Raw genomic sequence first — 20,734 nt, 5'->3', positions numbered from 1 at the left:
GAAATCATTCAGAAGATGTGTGATCTTAAGTCATATACTCTGAGAGGTCAAAAAGTTAATACAAACATTTCCACACATCAGTGCTAGAGATTTTATAGTTTTGACTTTTTAACAAAGACTAACTGCCTGTATTTTGGGGCATACCAACTCAAACTCATCCTTGGATCTATCTGTACTTAACATTTTATGCAAGGTGTTAAGTGGGTTAAAGTACCAGGAAGTCTGTGCCGCACAGAGTACTATATATATATGTGATAGCTGCTGTCATCATCATCGTCAGAATTACATCATCAACCATATATTGGGTTGGCCAACAGGTTCCTTCGGTTTTTAAAGTAAAAATAAAAGACACGTTTTTAATTTTCACCAAGAAAGTTATTGAACATCATATGCACCGTTTTGTTCCATTACCTTCCCAAAACTTTTTATCTTTTTGAGCAAAGAACTGTTCAAGGTGCCTTTTACAGTCTTCCAGGGAATTGAAATTTTTTTTCCATTAAGAGAATTTTGTAAAGACCGAAATGAATGGAAATCCAAAGTTCAATGTCTGATGAATACAGCGGATGAATCAGAACTTCCCAGCCAAGCTATACCAGTTTTTGCCTGGTCATCAAAGAAACATGTGGTCTTGCGTTATCCTGATGGAAGATGATGAGTTTTCTGTCGACTAATCCCAGACGCTTTTCATCGAGTGCTGCTTTCAGTTGGTCTAATTCGGAGCAGTACTTGTTGGAATTAATCATTTAGTTCTCCGGAAGGAGCTCATAATAGAGGACTCCCTTCCAATCCCACCATATACACACATCACCTTCTTTGGATGAAGACCAGCCTTTGGTGTGTTTGGTGGTGTTTCATTTTGCTTGCCCCACAATCTCTTCCATTCCACATTGTTGTACAGTATCCACTTTTCATCACCCGTCACAATTTGTTTTAAAAACGGAATGTTTTCGTTACGTTGCAGTAGAGAAGCTCATGTGGAAATACGGTCAAGAAAGTTTTCCTTACTTATGTGGAACCCAAGATCAAAGTGATTAACATAACCAAGCTGGTGCAAATGATTTTCAATGCTTGATTTGGATATTTTGAGTAGGTCAGCTATCTCGCATGTGGTATAACGTTGATTGTTCTCAGTTAATGTCTCAATTTGATCACTGTCAACTTCAACTGGTCTACCTGATCATGGAGTATCGTCCAGTGAGAAATCTCCAAAACAAAACTTCGCAAACCACTTTTGACAAGTTCAATCAGTCACAGCACCTTTCCATACACTGCACAAATCTTTTTGTGCATTTCAGTTGTATTTTTACCTTTCTTGAAATAATAAAGCATAATATGCCGAAAATGTTGCTTTTTTTCTTCCATCTTCAGTATTAAAATGGCTATACAAAAATTCACCAATTTTGATAAGTTTTTTTTTAATGCACGCTGATATGACAGCTGTCACAATACAGTATAACAAAATTATTTTGAATGAAGTTAAAGACAACTAAGCGCTACTAGAGCCATCTTACGGAAAAAACCAAACGAACATTTTGGCCAGCCCAGTATATAAACTGTATATGTGAACCATGTATAAACAATACACAAAGTGTTTAGGGCAATTTTGTACCACTATTTGAAAGACAATATAGAAAGAAACGTCTGATGTTACCTTTAGTTCTGATGTTTTCTTAACAGAATAACATACAAGGTGAAGACCCAGTAAACAGAAACTTAAATTGTGAAGTATTGCCAATTTTTGTTTATCTTAGTCAAATTCTTTCACCTCTCAATTTACCTTTTATAATTAATCTTTTATTTCATTCATTCAGTAAATTTTTATAGTGATATGTACCAGTTACAATTTTCAGTGATATACTTTGATAAACAATGCAAATGAGATTTCTGTTATCATGGATCTTATTTTCTATTGGGGAGAGACATTCATTCAACAAACCAGAAAACAAACAAGATATTGTCAAGTAGTGTTAAGTGCTTAGAAAATAGTTATGAATGAATGCTGTGAACATTTTATTTATGACCTCAGTTTTCCCTTCCTAAAATATTTGTTACATTTATACTTTAGCATAGTTGGTTTTCTTGAGTGAAATGCTAATTTCCTTTGCTTTACTTTCCTACTGATTATTGTTTTTAGTACAAATACAGATAACAATTATATTCTTTTCATGTTTTGTAAGAAACCAAACTCAATCTAAAAGTAAAATTTTAGATTTTATCCATCAGTCACTCTGTTTTACTTCATGCATAAAAGCTGCAGTTACCTAGAATGTTCAAGTTATTTGGCATCTGAAATCCTTGTTTTCATCTGTAAAAATTGTTTCTGGCTAGCAAACTATAACACTTCTAAGTCATTTTAAGTAAATGGGAAATTTGGTAATAAAGTAACTCTATAGTGATAGATTAATAAACATTTAATTATGTATCATTAAGGTAATCATCTCATATTTAGATTAATTTGTTGCCTTCGAATTGCACATAGAAACTTTTAAAATATATCATTACTATTATATTAAGAGTTTCTTGATGTGTTAAATATTTGACCTCTGATTTTAATCTTTAACTTTAATTTACTAAAAGAAAGTTTATCTGTGTTTAAAGACTCACACATTTGAACCAATTCAGATAAGCATCGCTCTCTAGCACTGATTCTTCATCTATTTTGGGTGATAGATTCCTTTAAGAATCAGATATGATTATGGAACCTCATCACACAAAAGTTGACATAAGTATAGCCATACATTCTGCAGATACCTTAAGAGGGTTTGAAGACTCTTTTTAGCTCATCCTTGACCCCCACATTTAGAACAACTCATCTATAGTAACGGAGTTCATAGGTTTGTGTATATTAAGGTTAATATATTGCTTTGTTGTGTTTTCTGTTAGGCTTACCTCACTTTTCTTCTGGTATTTTCCGCTGCTGGGGAAGGGATACTTTTATTGCCCTTAGAGGTCTGCTGCTGATTACTGGACGCTACTTGGAGGCCAGGTAGGAAATCTCTAAAAAGTTGCAACGCAGGTTTATGTTTGAATGTTTTTCACATGCTCTTCAAACTTTTCTTATTCATCTATTCTCAACGTTTGGGAGGCATGTTTTCCTTAGGTGTGTTTTTTATTTTATTTTTTATATATTCAATTAATAGGATCATAGAATTTCAAAGAAGTGAAAATCTTTAAAGGTACCAAATTCTAACCCTTCATGTTACAGATCAGGTTATCTTCAGCATTTGCTACTTTATTTCAAGTAAAACTAAAAAATGTATAACCATATTACTAACATCACTCACTAAAGAGTAAAATTTCTATGCCCAAGTTAAGTGTAAAAACTCAGGTGAACTTTTAGGTAAAATTGGAAAGTCTGCCATTTTTTGTTCTTCCATAATGAAGGCATTGCTGGCTTTTTGACAGAGTCCAGTAGAAAGAATTATAATACCAGGTTTTCTTCTTTTTAATGTCAGACCTCGTAACCTCCAGTTTTATGTTTTCTAGACTTAAAATGGTGTTTTCTTATGTCACAATATTATGTGTGAATTTATCGGAGGTAGAAAAGAAAGGCTCTACATCAGTGCTGTATAGTGTTCCACAAATCAGCAGTGTCACCATCATCTGACAGCTTGTTAGAAATGCAAATTCTTGGTCTCTATGCTGGATCTGCTGAATCCAAACCTGGGGGTGGAAAGGGCAGAGTTGACAGATGGCAATCTGTGTTTCCGCAGGGGCTCCAGGTGATTTTCAGCAGCCTAAGACTAAAGTTTGAAATCACTGCTCTGCAAGTTAAAACTTGTAGCAAAAAAAGCATTTATATGATACCGTATTTTGATGTCACCTGAGAAATAACTGGAGGTTTGCCTCTCCAAATGACAAGTTTTATTTTTGATCTTTTTAAAATTGGAAATTTCTAAGTAAGCATCTAAAATGTATTATATGCTTCCCTATACTAACCTAATATATAATAAGACCTTTTATTATGGACTTAAGATACTATTATGGGGCTATAGAAATTTGGGAGTCTGTGTGCTTCTTCCCCAAATGCCCCTAAATGACCATGATTAAGAAGTAGGAAGTGGAACATCAGGAGCATAGTATAGTGGTTAAGAACTTGGGTTTGGGCCAGACTACCAGGTTCTAATCCTGGTTCCAAATGCCCACCTGACAAATTATTTGTTCTCTTTGTGCTCTCCGTAGAATGGTTATAGTACGTACCTTATAGGTTTTTTGTGAGGATTAAATAAGCTAATACAGTTAAAGTATCTAGAGCAATGTCTGCCACATGCTAAGCACTCCATAAATGTTCATTTTTAAAATAATTATTGTTACTTTCATTGTTATCTGGGCTCCCAGTGATCACTTCTATGTACTGTCAAAAATTTCTGCTACTTAGTTTTACATATGACTATCTAGATCAGGCATCAGCTAACTGTGGTCTGTCACCTGTTGTGTATGACCTATGAGCTAAGAATGGTTTTTACGTTTTTAAAGGATCATTAAAAAAAAAAGAATATATGATGAGACCATATATGGCCAGCAAAGCCTAAAATATTTACTGTCTGATCCTTTACAGAAAAAAAGTTTGCCTACCCCTGATCTAGATGATTTCCCAGAAGATAATGCATTTGTTATGGTAGTGCTAGCTGCTATGAATTATAAACTCTTAAATTTCAATGTCTTTTCACAAACGAAATTCATTTGCTTCTGATCCTGTATGGGTGTTCAGGAGGGAACTTTCTACTTAGTGGTGAAGTGATATAGGCTCCTTTATCTTCAGGATATACCATCTTCCAGGGACTCTAGGTTCTCTCCAGTCAGCTGGCAGAGAGGGAAAGAGAGGAACACACACCTGTTCCATGCAGTTAACATTCTTTTGCCTTAGAATGCAGTCATCTGGCCACAGCCAAGTGTAAGGTAGGCTGGGATGTATAGGAAAGCCATTTTGGTGGACACATGGCTGTCTCTACCACAGATAGTTCTACTTCCACCCTCTGCAGAGATGTTCATGGACAGAGGACTTTTTATTCAACTTTCTCAAGTATGACATGTTCTAGACAATTAAGATTGCTAATACTCTGACTTTTTATTAATTGGAAGTGTCACGGTCCATACTAACACTTTCGTACTGCAAAGACAAAAAGTTCCTCTTACACTATAATTTAAGAGATGGGCATGGGACTTCCCTGGTGGCTCAGTGGTTAAGAACCCGCCTGCCAATGCAGGGGACACGGGTTCGATCCCTGGTCCGGGAAGATCTCACATGCCACGGAGCAACTAAGCCTATGCACCATGACTACTGAGCCCACGTGCCGCAACTACTGAAGCCCACATGCCTAGAGCCCGTGCCCTGCAACAAGAGAAGCCACCGCAATGAGAAGCCCGCGCACCACAACGAAGAGTAGTCCCCACTCGCCACAACTAGAGAAAGCCCGTGCACAGCAACAAAGACACAACGCAGCCAAAAATTTAAAAAAAATTTTTTAAATGAAATGGGCATTGAACTGACATATAAAATTAATTAAATTTCTAAATGGTTTAGCCAAAAAGCGTTGAGGCCTAGAGATTTTAAATGCCTTTTCCAAGGTCATACAGATGGCAACACTAGGATTTAAATCTCAGTCTTCTTATTTCTCAGTTTCATGCTCTTTTTAGAATGCCATGCCATCTTACAAAGTTGTCATTTGGTGTATGATAGTAGAATAACACTTTGAAAGATAAAATATTCTCTACAAGTTTTTGAAAATAAGTTATGTTTTTCAAGGTCAGTTTTTACCCATTTATTTTCTTATATGGTTGTTTTATTCTTGGTATCTGCTATTTAAAGTAATAAGATTCATGTTCTTAGTTACTCAGATTTTGAAATACGAGGGATTTCAAAAGTAAAACCTAGAGCTATGAGGGACCTTAAAAATCACCGAGTCCAATCCCAAACTCCACAGATGAAAAAAAATTCTCCCTGAGGTGGTTAGTCACACAGATTGTTAGAGAAAAAGACAGGGCTAGGATCAAGGTTCCTGACTTTTAATTCAGTGCTTATTTTATATTATGACCTCTTTCTACATGAAAATACAAAGAAAGGCAGGAGAGAAAATACATAAAAAATAATGATTACCAAGAGTGACTTTTTTGTCTCCAATTTTTTAAGTGATTGTTTTCCTGTCAAATGATTCACCTAATTCTGTTGTTTTAGGAATATTATTTTAGCATTTGCTGGTACCCTGAGACATGGTCTCATTCCTAATCTCCTGGGTGAAGGAACTTATGCCAGATACAACTGCCGGGATGCTGTGTGGTGGTGGCTGCAGTGTATTCAGGATTATTGTAAAATGGTCCCAAATGGTCTAGACATTCTCAGGTGCCCAGTTTCCAGAATGTATCCTACAGATGATTCTGCTCCTTTGTCTGCTGGCACACTGGTAAAGATCATTTCTTAAAATAATTTTTTTTCCTGAAAAATGACTTTTAGCTTCTAATATAAAATACATGTAAAATTAAGAATCTGAATCTTACAAATTCTTCAAATATTGGTATTTATTTAGCACCTGCTGCTACTATGAAAGATTGCAGAGGTAAGGCTTGCTCTTTGCCTAAAGAGCTTGCAACATGGTAGAAGAAGTGATGTGTATATAATACAATCATTGCAAAAAAGAGGGACGTGCTATGTAGTCTCATAAAAGAAAGAGAGATGATCTAGTAGGTGGGTCTCAGGGAGGACTACAGAAAGTAACTAAAATTTCACCTAAACTAAACCTTGAAAGGTGAGTAGGATTTCATCAGAGATGAGGGAAGTTGTGAGAGGATATTAAAGATGAAATGAATAATAAAGCACAGGGTGGATTGACGCACAGTTTAGGACATCCTGCTCAGTCTAGTTTGGCTTTTTGTGTAGGGTACCTGCAGGGTAGTAAGGGATTGTGGAAAGGGTGGACCAGGTTGTGGAGAGCCTTGGCTACCAATACAGGGAGTTCGGAGTTTATCTTATGAGCAGTGCAGAATGAATAAACATTTCTTTGTGGTTTTTTTTCCCCCAGTCAAGAATCTACAGAGATATAGTACTTTTGCCACTTCTGATCTGCATTTATGTTATAGTTTATTTGGTGTGGAGGACTTCTAAGCTACCTCAGGGCTAGCATAGATTTATGTCACTACAATGTTTCTATCATGAAGTGTTCAAAGAATATTTGTCCAAAAATTTTTTTAACCTAAAGTAAATTACCATTGTAGTATATAGTTTATCTCCATTGCTATGTATGTGGATGAATTAGAACAGCAATGCCAATTTAAAACTCAGATTTCTGTATAATAAGCTAGATTCATTTATTAGCTGAACTGTTCACTCTAATGCAGATTACACAAGCTCACAAGATTATTTCTCATGTATCAGCAAATTACAAATTATTTCATGTCACAGAATTTATAGTTAAAACTACAATATGTTAATGTTCATATGCCAAAGGTCTGATCTATTATATGATGTATAGGAGCTGCTTCTTTCCCCAGTCCCACCCCTTATCCCCATTTCTCCTTTTAAGGGAAAAATATATGTTTCCACAAAACTTCAGTTGTGGAATTTGGGAGACGATAAGAAAAATGTGATTTCTAACAGAGGTAACATCCATTATGTCTCAAACAGGATCAACCATTGTTTGAAGTAATACAGGAAGCTATGCAAAGACACATGCAGGGCATACAGTTCCGAGAAAGGAATGCTGGTCCACAGATAGATCGGAACATGAAGGATGAAGGTACATAACTTTAGGTACATAGTAAAGATTTAGTGATGAGATGAAATTAAACCTTGTAATTGTTCACTTATTTCACAAGTATTTTATTTGTGTATAAAACTTCAGAATATAATAATGAAAAAGATTAAGAGTTTCTGATCTCACCAGTTTAGTTTTGGTTTCTAGAGGAAAGATAAAATGTTATATCTTTTGTCAGCCAGTTTGAAAGGTAATTTTGGTGCTTGCATTTATAATCATAACAATAATTGCTAATAATTGAGTGCTTGCTATGTGCTAAGCATTGTGCTAACTACTTTACCTACGTTTTTCCCATTTAACACTTCTGAGAACATTGGGCATGAGTTACATTGTTCCCTTTTTTATTGATAAGGTGACTGAAGCAGAGTAGTTTGCCCAGAGTCACACAGCTGCTAAGTGGCAGAGCTAGGATTTCATCCATAGTTTGTCTGCCCCGTAATCTAGGCTCTTATAAAATACTTTTTATAAAGAGGCTTACTTGTATTCAGAGTTAAAATATACTTTTATAACCTCTTTGAAATTCATCATATTCCTATTTTTATGGCACACTGTCACCATCATTAGCCAGTGCAAGGCTAACAATAATTTATTTCATTTTATTACTCATTCCCCTTAGAGACACTCCAATGGGTTTGTTGTATATTCATGTATTGTCTTATAAAATATATATTGCTTTAAGTGCATGTAGACCTTTTTTTTAACTTTTTAACTTTGAAAGAATTGGGGACTGATAGAAAGTTACAAAAATGATACAGAAGCGTACCCTGAACCCTTCTTCCAGCTTCCCCCAATGAGGACATCTTATATAACTGTAGTACAATATCAAGATCAGGACATAGATAATAGATATTAGTGTCATACTGTTAGCTAAGCTATAGACCATATTCCTTTTTCACCAGTTTTACGTTATCTGTGTGTGTGTGTATGTGTGTGTGTTTAGTTCTGTGCAGTTTTACCTCATGTATAGCTTCATGTAACCACTACTACAGTCAAGATACAGAGCTGTTCCGTCACCAAAGAGGTTTTCCTTGTGCTATCCCATTATAGTCACACCAGCCATCCCTGGTCTCTAGCAACTGCCAGTCTGTTCTGCATCTCTATATTTTGTCATTTTGAGAATGTAGATAAATGGAATCATATAGTATGTAACCTTTTGAGATTGGTTCTTTCACTAAACATAATTCCCCTTGAGAACTATCCAAGTTGCTGCATTTATCAATATTTTATTAGTTTTTATTGCTAAGTAGCATTCCCTTTTATGAATGTACCATTCATCTTTTGAAGGATGTTTGGGTTGTTTCCAATTTTTTTGGCTAATACAACTGGAGCTGCTATAAACATTCATATACAGATTTTTGTGTAAACATAAGTTTTCATTTCTCTGGGATAAATGCCCAATAATGTGTTTGGGTGATGTGGTCAGCACATGTTTTGTTTTATAAGATATTGACAAACGATTTTCATTTCACATTCCCACCAGCAAGCTGGATAGATCCAGTTTCTCCACGTCCTTGCCAGAATTTGTTATCACTTTCTATTTCAGATGTTCTGATAGTTGTGTAGACCACTACACATTGTGGTTTTGATTTGCATTTCCCTATTAATGGTTTTGAACATCTGTTCATGTGCTTATTTACCAACCATATCCCCTCTTTGATGAAATGTCTGTTCATGTCTTTTATCCATTTTCTAATTGGATTGCTGGTTTTCTACTGTTAAGTGTGTGTGGTGAAATACACGTTTACCGTTTTATCATAAAATATATCATTTTAGCCATTTTTAAGTGTACAGTGCAGTGGCTTTAAGTACATTTGCACTGTTTTTCAACCATCATCGCTATCCATCTCCAGAACTTTTTCATCATCCCAAACTGAAACTATACCCAGTTAGCAATAATTCCTCATTCTCTCGCTTGCTAGCCCCTAGTAGCTACTAATCTACTTTCTGTCTCTATGAATTTGACTATTCTAGGTACCTCATATAAATTGGAAGTATGTAATTTTTGTCCTTTTATGTCTGGCTTATTTCACTTAACATTGGTATATCAGAGCTACATATACTATACTCTTATGCCCTTTGTTTAAACACTACCACATTCCTTTCCAGAATTACTGCACCAGTCTCTATTCCCATTAACAATCAAAGTAGCTTCTTAAGTGTCCATATGCCTACCAACATTTGGCATTATCCTCTGATGCCAAATATGGGTGTAAAGCTATATGTAATTGTTTTAACTTGCAATTCTCCTGTTATTGAATTCGAGTATTTGCTCATATGTTTATTGGCCTCTTTGGAAAGTTTCCTTTTCTATAAATTATTTGTTCATGTTCTGTGCCTTTACTCATCTTTCTTTTGGCATTCCTGTATTTTTCATGTTGATTATCAGGAGTTTTTGTTTATTCTAGATATTTGTCCATCGTTAGTTTTAGAATTGCACAAACCTTTTCCCAATTTATCTATGGTGTCCTTCACCATATTTCATTTCAGAAATCCTACCCCACCTTCATGTCTCAAAGATAATCTCTCACATTAACTTCTGTTAACTATCTGAGTTTGCCTTTTACAATTTTTTTTAAAAGAAACAATTCGTTCCACTTTAATTCATTCTATTTTTGTTCTTATGATTCTTGTTTTCAAGACCTATATCTGTATTAATTTACCATGTCTATGTTCATTTCTTTAACTTATTAAAATCCATATTGAGCCCTAACAGAATAAGTAATTTAGTGTGTGCCCCTCTCCCTGAATCCCTATTTGATATTATCTAGGTGGAATTTCAGTTTGAATTGTTATGACTGTACTTCTTTTTGTTTTCTTTGGTTATTGCTTTTTCTTAGGCAACAATAAACTTTTATGTGTAATTTGATCATCTTTTCATTCCATCTCTCTTACTAGTATCCTCTAAGATTTTTTTCTTTCCTTATTTGAGTTAACCAGATGAGCTTATTTATTTATGTTAATATATGAAAACCTCTCAGAACAGTGCCTACTACTACAGTGCCTTGCTGTAGTCATTTTATGGTTGCTATATGAGTATCTTTAGTGCTGCTATATGAATGTTTTTAAAGTTGGAACTTACATGTCAAGCCCTCTGAGGCCTTGTATGGCTGGCAGTATTTTTATTATGCTTTCATATTTAAATGACAGATTAGACATAAATGCTTTTTTTCTTCAATGCTTTAGAAAATATTATTCTGTTGACTTCTTGTTTCCAATATTGCTATTGAAAGGTATATGGACCTATGCCTTGTTCCATTAGAAGTGATCTACTCTTTCTTTCTTGAAGATTTTAGAACCATCTCTTTGTCTGAATTCAGGATTTTACTCTAACTTTCCTTATCTGTTTCATTTGGTACTCTCTGAGTGCTTTTAACCTGAGATCGTTCTTGATTCTAGGATATTTATCAGTTTATTTCTTCAAATATTTTCTTCCTTCTCTTTCCACTTTCTGAGGATACTTTTGTCAGGATATCTTTTGATTTATTTCTATCCCCATAGCTTTTAGCTCTTTTTTTTTCTATTTTCTCCCTTTAACCACTCCTGCCACCTCTGGAGAATTTTTCAATCTTGTCTTCCATCTCACTAATTCATTCTTAGCTGTGTCTATCTACTATTTAGTCCCTTCTTATCACTTTATTATTTTCTTTATTTCAACTATTAAAAATTTCAGACCTAACATCTCCACTTAGTCATTTTTAATGTCTTTTGTTCCTGCTTCATGTTAATAATATCTTACCTATGTCTTTGAGGATATTTATTTTGCTTATTGTATATTATTGGTCCATCTGTTCCAGTAATTCTTCTTCATGTGAAATATGTTACTCAGCTTCTCTCTTTTATATAGTCGTTAGACTCCTCTGGTATCTAATGTTTATCTTTTCCCAGTAAGCTCATATTCCCTTGATTATTAGCTACTCTGTAAGCACTGAAAAGAAGCAATCTCCTTAAGTTGTAACACAGCAGCCTTACAAGCCGAGGTGGAATAAAAGTCCAAAGTGGCTGGTCAGGTCTCACGTGTTTTTTGTTTGTTTTGGTTTTCTTGTTTGTTTTTTGGGGGGGGGTTTAAATAAATTTATTTATTTTATTTATTTATTTTTGGCTGTGTTGGGTCTTCGTTGCTGCACGCAGGCTTTTTCTAGTTGTGGTGAGCGGGAGCTACTCTTCTTTGTGGTGCACGGGCTTCTCATTGCAGTGGCTTCTCTTGTTGTGGAGCACAGGCTGTAGGCGTGTGGGCTTCAGTAGTTGTGGCACGCGGGCAGTAGTTTGTGTCTCGCGGGCTCTAGAGCACAGGCTCAGTAGTTGTGGTGCACAGGCTTCATTGCTCTGCAGTATGTGGGATCTTCGTGGAGCAGGGCTCAAACCCATGTCCCCTGCACTAGCAGGCGGATTCTTAACCACTGCACCACCAGGGAAGTCCTCACGTGTTTTTATTAGTTTCTCCCAAACATTATGTGACTTCTTCACATCAGTACCTCACATATACTTCTGTAGTTTCTCCAGGGTTGATTGTGGAGAGGGAGCCAATAGCCTGGAATACTTTGCCAACTCATCAGAAAGTGCAAAAATAAATTTTCTACCCACGTTATGCATTTGAAACAACCTATTCATTCATAGTCATTTTGACTTGTGTACCTTTTTGTGTGTGTTCTTATGACTTTGTAGCTAAATCTCTGAGATTTACTCACTAAACATTGACTATACAATTATTTAATATTAAATAAATTTAAAAGCGCTTTGCCTTTGTGTCATATATTTAATATCAAATAAACTGAAAAGCTCTTTGCCTTTGTGTATCACTTGACAAACATTTTCCAGAAGCTAGTACCTCTATTCCTAGCTCATAATAGAAGAAATAGGAACAGGAGGTAAAAGTAGCTTGCCCAAGGACATACATCAACCCTCCATTAATAAACATAGGGGGAAGCATTCAATCTCACCAGTACTCAAACAAATTCATGTTAAAGTAGGTCACTGTATATATATATGTATATATATATATATATATATATACATATATATATACCACATCTTCTTTATTCATTCATCTGTTGATGGACATTTAGGTTGTTTCCATGTCTTGGCTATTGTAAATAGTGCTGCTGTGAACATTGTGGTGCATGTATCTTTTTGAATTAGAGTTTTCATCTTTTCTGGATATATGTCCAAGAGTGGGGTTACTGGATCATATGGTAGTTCTATTCTTAGTTTTTAAAGGAACCTCCATACTGAAGTGAGCCGGTGAACAGTTTTGAGCAGGAGTGATGTGACCTAACTTAGATATTAAAAATATCACAGTGACTGCACCAACTTACATTCCCACCAACATTGTACAAGGGTACCCTTTTATCCACATCCTCTCCAACATTTGTTATTTGTAGCCTTTTTAATGATAGCCATTCTGACAGATATAAGGTGATACCTCATTGTGGTTTTATTTGCATTTCTCTAATAATAGCAGTGTTGAGCATCTTTTCATATGCCTATTAGCCATCTGTATATTTTCTTTGGAAAAATGTCTGTTCAGGTCTTCTGCCTATTTTTTATTGTATTATTTGGGTTTTTTTAATATACTGAGTTACATGAGCTGTTCATGTATTTTGGATATTAACCCCTTATTGCTTGCATCATTTGCAAGTATTTTCTCCCATTCTGTAGGTTGTCTTTTTGTTTTGTTGATGGTTTCCTTCGATGTGAAAAAGCTTTTAAGTTTAATTAGATCTCATTTGTTTATTTTTGCTTTTATTTCTTTTGCCTTAAGAAACAGATCCAGGAAAATATTGCTGTGATTTATGTTAAAGAGTGTTCTGCCTATGTTCTCTTTTAGTTTTACGGCTTCAGGTCTTACATTTAGGTCTTTAAATCATTTTGAGTCCATTTTTGTACATGGTATGAAGGAAAGTTCTTATCTCATTGTTTTACATGTGTCTGTCCAGTTTTCCCAGCATGACTTATTGAAGAGGCTGTCTGTTCTCCTTTGTGTATTCTTGCCTCCTTTGTCATAGATTAATTGACCATAGCTGCATGGGTTTACTTCTGGGCTCTCTATTCTGTTCCATTGATCTATGTGTCTGTTTTTATGCCAATACTATACTGTTATGATTACTGTAGCTTTGTAGTATAGTCTGAGGTCTGGGAGGGTTATATCTCCAGATTTGTTCTTTTTCCTCAGGATTATTTTGGCAATTCAGGGTCTTTTATGGTTCCGTATAAATTTTAGGATTATTTGTTCTAGTTCTGTGAAAAAAATGTCATGGGTATTTTGATAGGGATTTAAATCTGTAGATTGCTTTGGGTGGTATGGCCATTTTAATAATATTAATTCTTGCAATCTAATAGCACAGGATATCTGTCCGTTTCTTGGAATCATCCTCAGTTTCCATCATCAATGTTTTATAGGTTTCAGAGTATAGATCTTTAACCTCCTTGGTTTAGTTTATCCATAGGTTTTTGTTTTGTTTTGTTTTTTTACTTTCTCTTTCTGATATTTTGTTATTAGTGTATAGAAGTGCAACAGATTTCTATTTATTCATCTTGTATCTTACAACCTTGCTGAATTCATTTATTAGTTCTAATAGTTTTGGGATGGAGACTTTAGGGTTCTCTATATAGAATATCATGTCATCGGCAAATAGAGACAGTTTTACCTCTTCCCTTCCAATTTGGATACCTTTTATTTCTTTTTCTTGTCTGATTGCTGTGGCTAGGACTTCCAATACAGTGTTAAATAGAAGTGGCAACAGTGAGCATCCTTGTCTTATTCCTGAATTTAGCGGGAAAGCTTTCAGCTTTTCACCATTGAGTATTTTGTTGGCTGTGGGTTTGTAGTAAGTGGCCTTTATTATGTTGAGATATGTTTCCTCTATACCTATTTTGATGAGAGTTTTTATCATGAATGAATGTTGAATTTGGTCAAATGCTTTTTCTGCATCTATTTATTTCTTTTTATTTATTTATTTTAGGCTGCATTTGGGTCTTTGTGGCTGCGCGAGGGCTTTCTCTAGTTGTGGCGAGCCAGGCCTACTCTTTGTTGCGGTGTGCGGGCTTCTCATTATGGTGGCTTCTCTTGTTGCGGAGCACGGGCTCTAGGCACGAGGCTTCAGTAGTTGTGGCGCACGGGCTTAGTTGCTCCACGGCATGTGGGATCTTCCTGGATCAGAGCTCGAACCCGTGTTCCCTGCATTGGCAGGTGGATTCCTAACCACTGCACCACCGGGGAAGCCCTCTGCATCTATTTAGATGATCACGTGATTTTTTTTCTTTCCTTTTGTTAACGTGGTGTAACACATTGATTGATTTGCCTATGTTGAACTATCCTTGTGACCCTGGAATGAATCCAGCTTGATCATGGTATATGATCCTTTTTATGTATTATTGGATTCAGTTGGCTAATATTTTGTTGAGAATTTTTGCATCTATATTCATCAAAGATAGTGGCCTGTAATTTTCTTTTTTGTAGTGTTTTTGTCTGGTTTTGGTATCAGGGTGACAGTGGCCTAGTAGAATGAATTTGGGAGTGTTCCCTCCTTTCAGTTTTTTGGAATAGATTCAGAAGGATAGGTATAAGGTCTTATTTATATGTTTGGTAGGATTCCCCTGTGAAGCTTTCCACTCCTGGAATTTTGTTGGCTGGGAGTTTTTAAATTACAGATTCAATCTCACTTCTAGCAATCAGCCTGTTCAAATTGTCTGTTTCTTCTTGAGTCAGTCTTGGCAGGCTGTATATTTCTAGAAATTTGTCCATTTCTTCTAGGCTATCCAATTTTTTGGCATATAACTGTTCATAGTATTCTCTTATGAATTTTTGTGTCTCTGTGATATCATTTATTATTTCTCTTTCATTCCTTATTTTTTTTGTTTGGATCCTCTCTATTTTTTCTTGATGAGCCTGACTAAAGGTTTATTAATTTTTGACAAAGTAACCTAGGTTGTAGGTTTTCCCCTTTCAGGACTGTAAATATATCATGCCACTCCCTTCTGGCCTGCAAAGTTTCTGCAGAGAAATCAGCTGATAATCTTATAGGAGTTCCCTTGTATATGACTCTCTGTTTTTCTCTTGCTGCCTTAGAATTCTCTTTATCTCTAACTTTTGCCATTTTAATTATGATATGTCTTAGTGTGAGCCTGTTTGGGTTCATCTTGTTTGGGACCCTCTGTGTTCCTGTACCTGGATATCTGTTTCCTTCTTTGGGTTTGGGAAGTTTTCAGCCATAATTTCTTCAAGTACATTTTTGATCCCCTCCTCTCTTCTCCTTCTGGAACCCCTATATTGACACATTTTATATGAGCCCATAGATCTCATATGTTGCTTTTTTTTTTCCATTTCTTTTTGTCTGCTGTTCTAATTGGATGATTTCCATTATTCTATCTTCCAGATCATGTATGCATTCTTCTGTGTCATTTAGTCTGTTATTCATTGCTTCTCAAGTGTTTTCTATCTCAGAAATTGAATTATCTCTTCTTTTTGTGTGAGAGCTGGATTTGATGTAGACACAAGCCACGCCTTTCCTCAGGGTGTACTGGCCGCTATCACCTTGATATGGGGTGTGGCTGGTCTTGTAGGAGCTAGAGCCTACACAGGATGTGAGGTGGGATTTCTTCTCTGCACAGTGGCAGTCACTGCCCTTTCAGGGTCAGGGTCTGCTCCCAAGTTTCTGGAGCAGGTGTCCTGAAGGTCAGGCTGGAGTTGGCTCTGTTCCCTTTAAGTGTGTATTTTTCCTTCTCCCTACACTGGGGCCTTTGCCCCAGAGGTGGGGGGGTGCTGTAATAAGTGGGGCTCATGCACTTACAGAGGTCCAGTGTGCTGCCTGTGTAGGCATCCACTCAGACACAGTCCAAGGTCACATTTTTTTCCTCTATTGTAGTCGTCCCAGATCTAGTGCAAGGTTATGGCATGGAGTAGGCAGGGCTGGAGCATTCACTCAGCTGGTACTGGGATTCATGGCATTGTGGTTGTGGGAATTGAAGCAGCTTCACTCCTGTCAGAAATCCGGGCTTCTCTGGCACTGTTTGAGTAAGTGTCAACAATGGCCACTGCCACCCTACCTGGACCACAATCCAGGGCCCCAGACTGCCTTCTGTGTCCCTGCATGGAGTCTTTTCCCAGGACCTGGCTGCCATAAATCCAGTGCCAAGCTGTGGCATGGAGTGAGTGGGGCCATGGTGTTTACTCAGCTCAGATTGGGGAGCACAAGGAGGCAATAGCCACTAGGATAGACCTCTCTCTTCACCCTGTCTTATGGAAAGCCACACCCACATACTCCTCACAAGTGGAATCTGGACTTCTCAAGCCTTTCTATCTGTCCCAGGAGTTCTCCAAACAGCCAAGGGAGCTTGTCTTCTCCATATAGGACCCTAGAACTTGGACACCCAGTCTGTGGCTCTGCCCACTCACTTCCCAGGGTGAGTGTCTGCCCATGTGATCTCCCTTTTCCTTTATTCCCCTCCCAGAGGCACAGGTTCCAACCCAATGCCTTTCTTTTCATCCTACCTGATTACATGGGAATCATTTTTGCAGCCTTGGTTGTGAAGGAGTTCTTCTGCCAGGTTCCAGTTAGTTTTCCATGAGAATTTTTCCAAATGTATATGTATTTTTTATGTGTTTGGGAAGAGGGGTGATTTCGACATCCTCTTACTCTGCCATCTTGATCCCCCATTGAAGGGAATCTTTTTCTTCTTTCTCAAAGTTGTTTTGGCTCTTTGGGGTCTTTTATGTTTCCGTGCAAATTTTAGAACTAGTTCTATGAAAAATGTCATTGGTATTTTGATAGGGATTGCATTGAATCTGTAATTTGCCTTGATAGTATGGTCATTTTAACAATTTAATTCTTCCAGTCCATGAGCACTGTATATTTTCCATTAGTTTGTGTCATCTTAGATTCCTTTTATCAATGTCTTATAGTTTTCCAAGTACAGATCTTTTACCTCCTTGGTTAGGTGTATTCCTAGGTGTTTTAGTCTTTTTGATGCAATTGTAAATGAGATTGTTTTCTTAATTTCTGTTTCAGATAGTTCATTTTTAGTATATAGAAACACAACAGATTTCTGTATGTGAATTTTGTATCCTGAAACTTTACCAAATTCATTGATGAACTCTAGTCATCTTTTGGTGGTGTCTTTAGGATTTTCTATATATAGTATCATGTCATCTGCAAACAGTGACAGTTTTACTTCTTCCCTTCCAATTTGGATTCCTTTTATTTCTTTTTCTTGTCTTATTGCTGTGGCTTCCAATATTTCCAATACTATGCTGAATAAAAGCAGTGAGGGTGGGCATCCTTGTCTTGTTCCTGAATTTAGCAGGAAAGCTTTTAACTTTTCACCATTGAGTATGATGTTAGCTGTGGACTTTTCATATATGGCCTTTATCATGTTGAGGTACATTCCCTCTATACACACTTTGCTGAGAGTTTTTAATCATAAATGGATGTTGAATTCTGTCAAAAGCTTTTTCTGCATCTATTGAGATGATCATATGATTTTTATTCTTTAATTTGTTAATGCGATGTGTAGATACCACATTGATTAATCTATGAATATTGACCCATCCTTGAATCCCTGGGATGAATCCCACTTGATCATGGTATATGCTTTTTCAAGTTGAATTTGGTTTGTTAATACTTTGTTGAGGATTTTTGCATCTGTGTTTATCATCTCTGAGTTATTTAAATTTTTAATTTTAATTATGAAATATCTCAACATATAGATAATGATGTAAATTATGCCTTGAACCTAGAACTGATATTAGACAAATATTAACAATTGGCCAGATTTTCTTCAGATTGTTCTCTTTTGTTTTGAAAAGAAATAAAACAACACAGATACAGCTAAAGTTTCATCTCTATCTCTTTCTTTTCCCTCACTCTCTAGAATTAACAACCATCCTATAATCAGGATGTACTATTTCCATGTATGTTTTTGTATTTTGTGTGTTTATGTGTGTTTGAGTATGTGTAAATTAGGTATGATATATATTATGTAGCATATATTCAGTATATCATAGTATATACTGTATAATGTATATATATTATGTATTTTATGTTTGATAATTTTATACAAATATTATCATATTAGACATAGCCATATAGACATACATGGTTATATGTATTAGTATTATCTATATTTTAAACTTTTACAGAAAAGGCATCTTATTATGCATGTCTTTTGTAACTTATTTACTCAGTCATTCTGATTTATACATTTTGCTTTATGTAAATCCTAGTTCATTAATCTTAAATGGTATAGAGAGTTTTCCATTATATGACTAGACTAGGGTTTATCTCTTCCTCTTCTCAGCAGTTATTTATTTTCTTGCTAATACAAGCAGTGTTGCAATGTATATTCTTGTATGTGTCTCCATGTTCACATAGGTAAGCATTTCTCTAGAGTGTATGTCTAGAAACGAAATTATTATGTGGTAGAATATGCACATCTTCAACTTTTAAGGTATTACCAGATTGCTCTCTAGAGTAGTTGTCCTAATTTATTATATTTTTACAAATGTTTTATTTTTCTTTTTTAGGTTTTAATATAACTGCAGGGGTTGATGAAGAAACAGGATTTGTTTATGGAGGAAATCGCTTAAATTGCGGTACATGGATGGATAAAATGGGAGAAAGTGACAGAGCTAGAAACAAAGGAATCCCAGCCACTCCAAGGTAGTGTTTATTTTTAGTGCTTATATAGTTAATATCATTTGTAAAACCACATACTTGTGGAATCTTTTATTCTATTAACCATGAAATCTTCATGTTAAATCAGTCAAAATCTTCCTTCCTTCCCTCTACTTCCCCTTCCACGCACTCCTTTCTCTCCCCTAGTATACACATACACAATCCTCTTGATATAAGTCATCAAGTAAAGCTATCTGTTCTCTTCTGGACGTTCTCATGGATTGATTACCTGCAGGCACCTCAAAGGAAAGTTTTATGACTTATTATCCCCATGGTTAAGACATTTCTTTATAACATGAAGTGTTTTCTTTGTAAGTATTTCATTATTATTATCTTTTGTAAATATAGAAAACAACCAGTTGTCCTGTCTTTTATGAAATCCTTTCACTTTCTGAATATTTTCCCCTTAATTTTAAAATCTTTTATCCCATCATTTCTTTTTATGATTTCAAGTTCTTACTACAGTATCAAGTCTGAGAAACTATATTCTTATTCCAAATTTTATCTTCAATCAATCAGAATTGTCAAAAAAAATTCTTGAATAGTAGTTGTCATTATATGTTTTACAAATTCTTTTAAAAACCTGTTTATTTTGGTGAATTATTAGATCTTATACTTCCCTTTCATTTTCCTTAAAAATGAGCTTTCAAATTATGATGTTCACCTTCCCTGGCTTTCTTCAATCCAGTATCCAGTATTTTCTGTCTTTTTCACTGGAACTCTATGTCAGTATTCTCTGACTCCTACTTTTCTGCCTTTTTCCAGCAGCTGTCTCCTTTTACTCCATAATCTCTATTCTACTTCATAGAATTTTTTTTAAATGCATTAAGATGGTAAGCAATGACAAAGTAATAAGAGGAATGATTTCTTTTTTTTTTATTGGAGTATAGTTGCTGTATACTGCTGTGTCAGTTTCTGTTGTATAGCAAAGTGAATCACAATTTCTTATATATGCAGTACACATTCCTATAAAGTGAGGATTTTTTTATAGACAGTCATTTTTATAATGTGTTAGTTATATAATTCTTCAAAGCTGTTTTTAGTTTTTGTTTTTTTTTCCGGTATGCGAGCCTCTCACTGCTGTGGCCTCTCCCGTTGCGGAGCACAGGCTCCGGACGCGCAGGCTCAGTGGCCATGGCTCACAGGCCCAGCAGCTCCGCGGCATGTGGGATCTTCCCGGACCGGGGCATGAACCCGTGTCCCCTGCATCGGCAGGCGGAATCTCAACCACTGTGCCACCAGGGAAGCCCTAAGGCTGTTTTTTGAATGCCCTTTCTTTAAAAATTTATTTATTTATTTATTTATTTGGTTGCACCG

At 35.8% G+C, this 20,734-nt stretch overlaps 1 protein-coding gene across 1 annotated transcript in view; it reads left to right on the top strand.

The window, feature by feature from the left end:
- Positions 1-20,734, top strand: part of AGL (amylo-alpha-1,6-glucosidase and 4-alpha-glucanotransferase) — a 77,345-nt gene that overhangs the window by 44,440 nt on the left and 12,171 nt on the right. Inside the window, 4 exon segments of the mRNA XM_028489087.2 lie at positions 2,884-2,986; positions 6,176-6,401; positions 7,619-7,730; positions 19,267-19,402. Coding sequence (XP_028344888.1) covers positions 2,884-2,986; positions 6,176-6,401; positions 7,619-7,730; positions 19,267-19,402 — 577 coding nt within the window.

The sequence above is a fragment of the Physeter macrocephalus genome, chromosome 4, assembly GCF_002837175.3.
Source record: "Physeter macrocephalus isolate SW-GA chromosome 4, ASM283717v5, whole genome shotgun sequence".
NCBI lineage: Eukaryota > Metazoa > Chordata > Mammalia > Artiodactyla > Physeteridae > Physeter > Physeter macrocephalus.
This window is presented reverse-complemented; position numbering and strand designations above follow the sequence as displayed.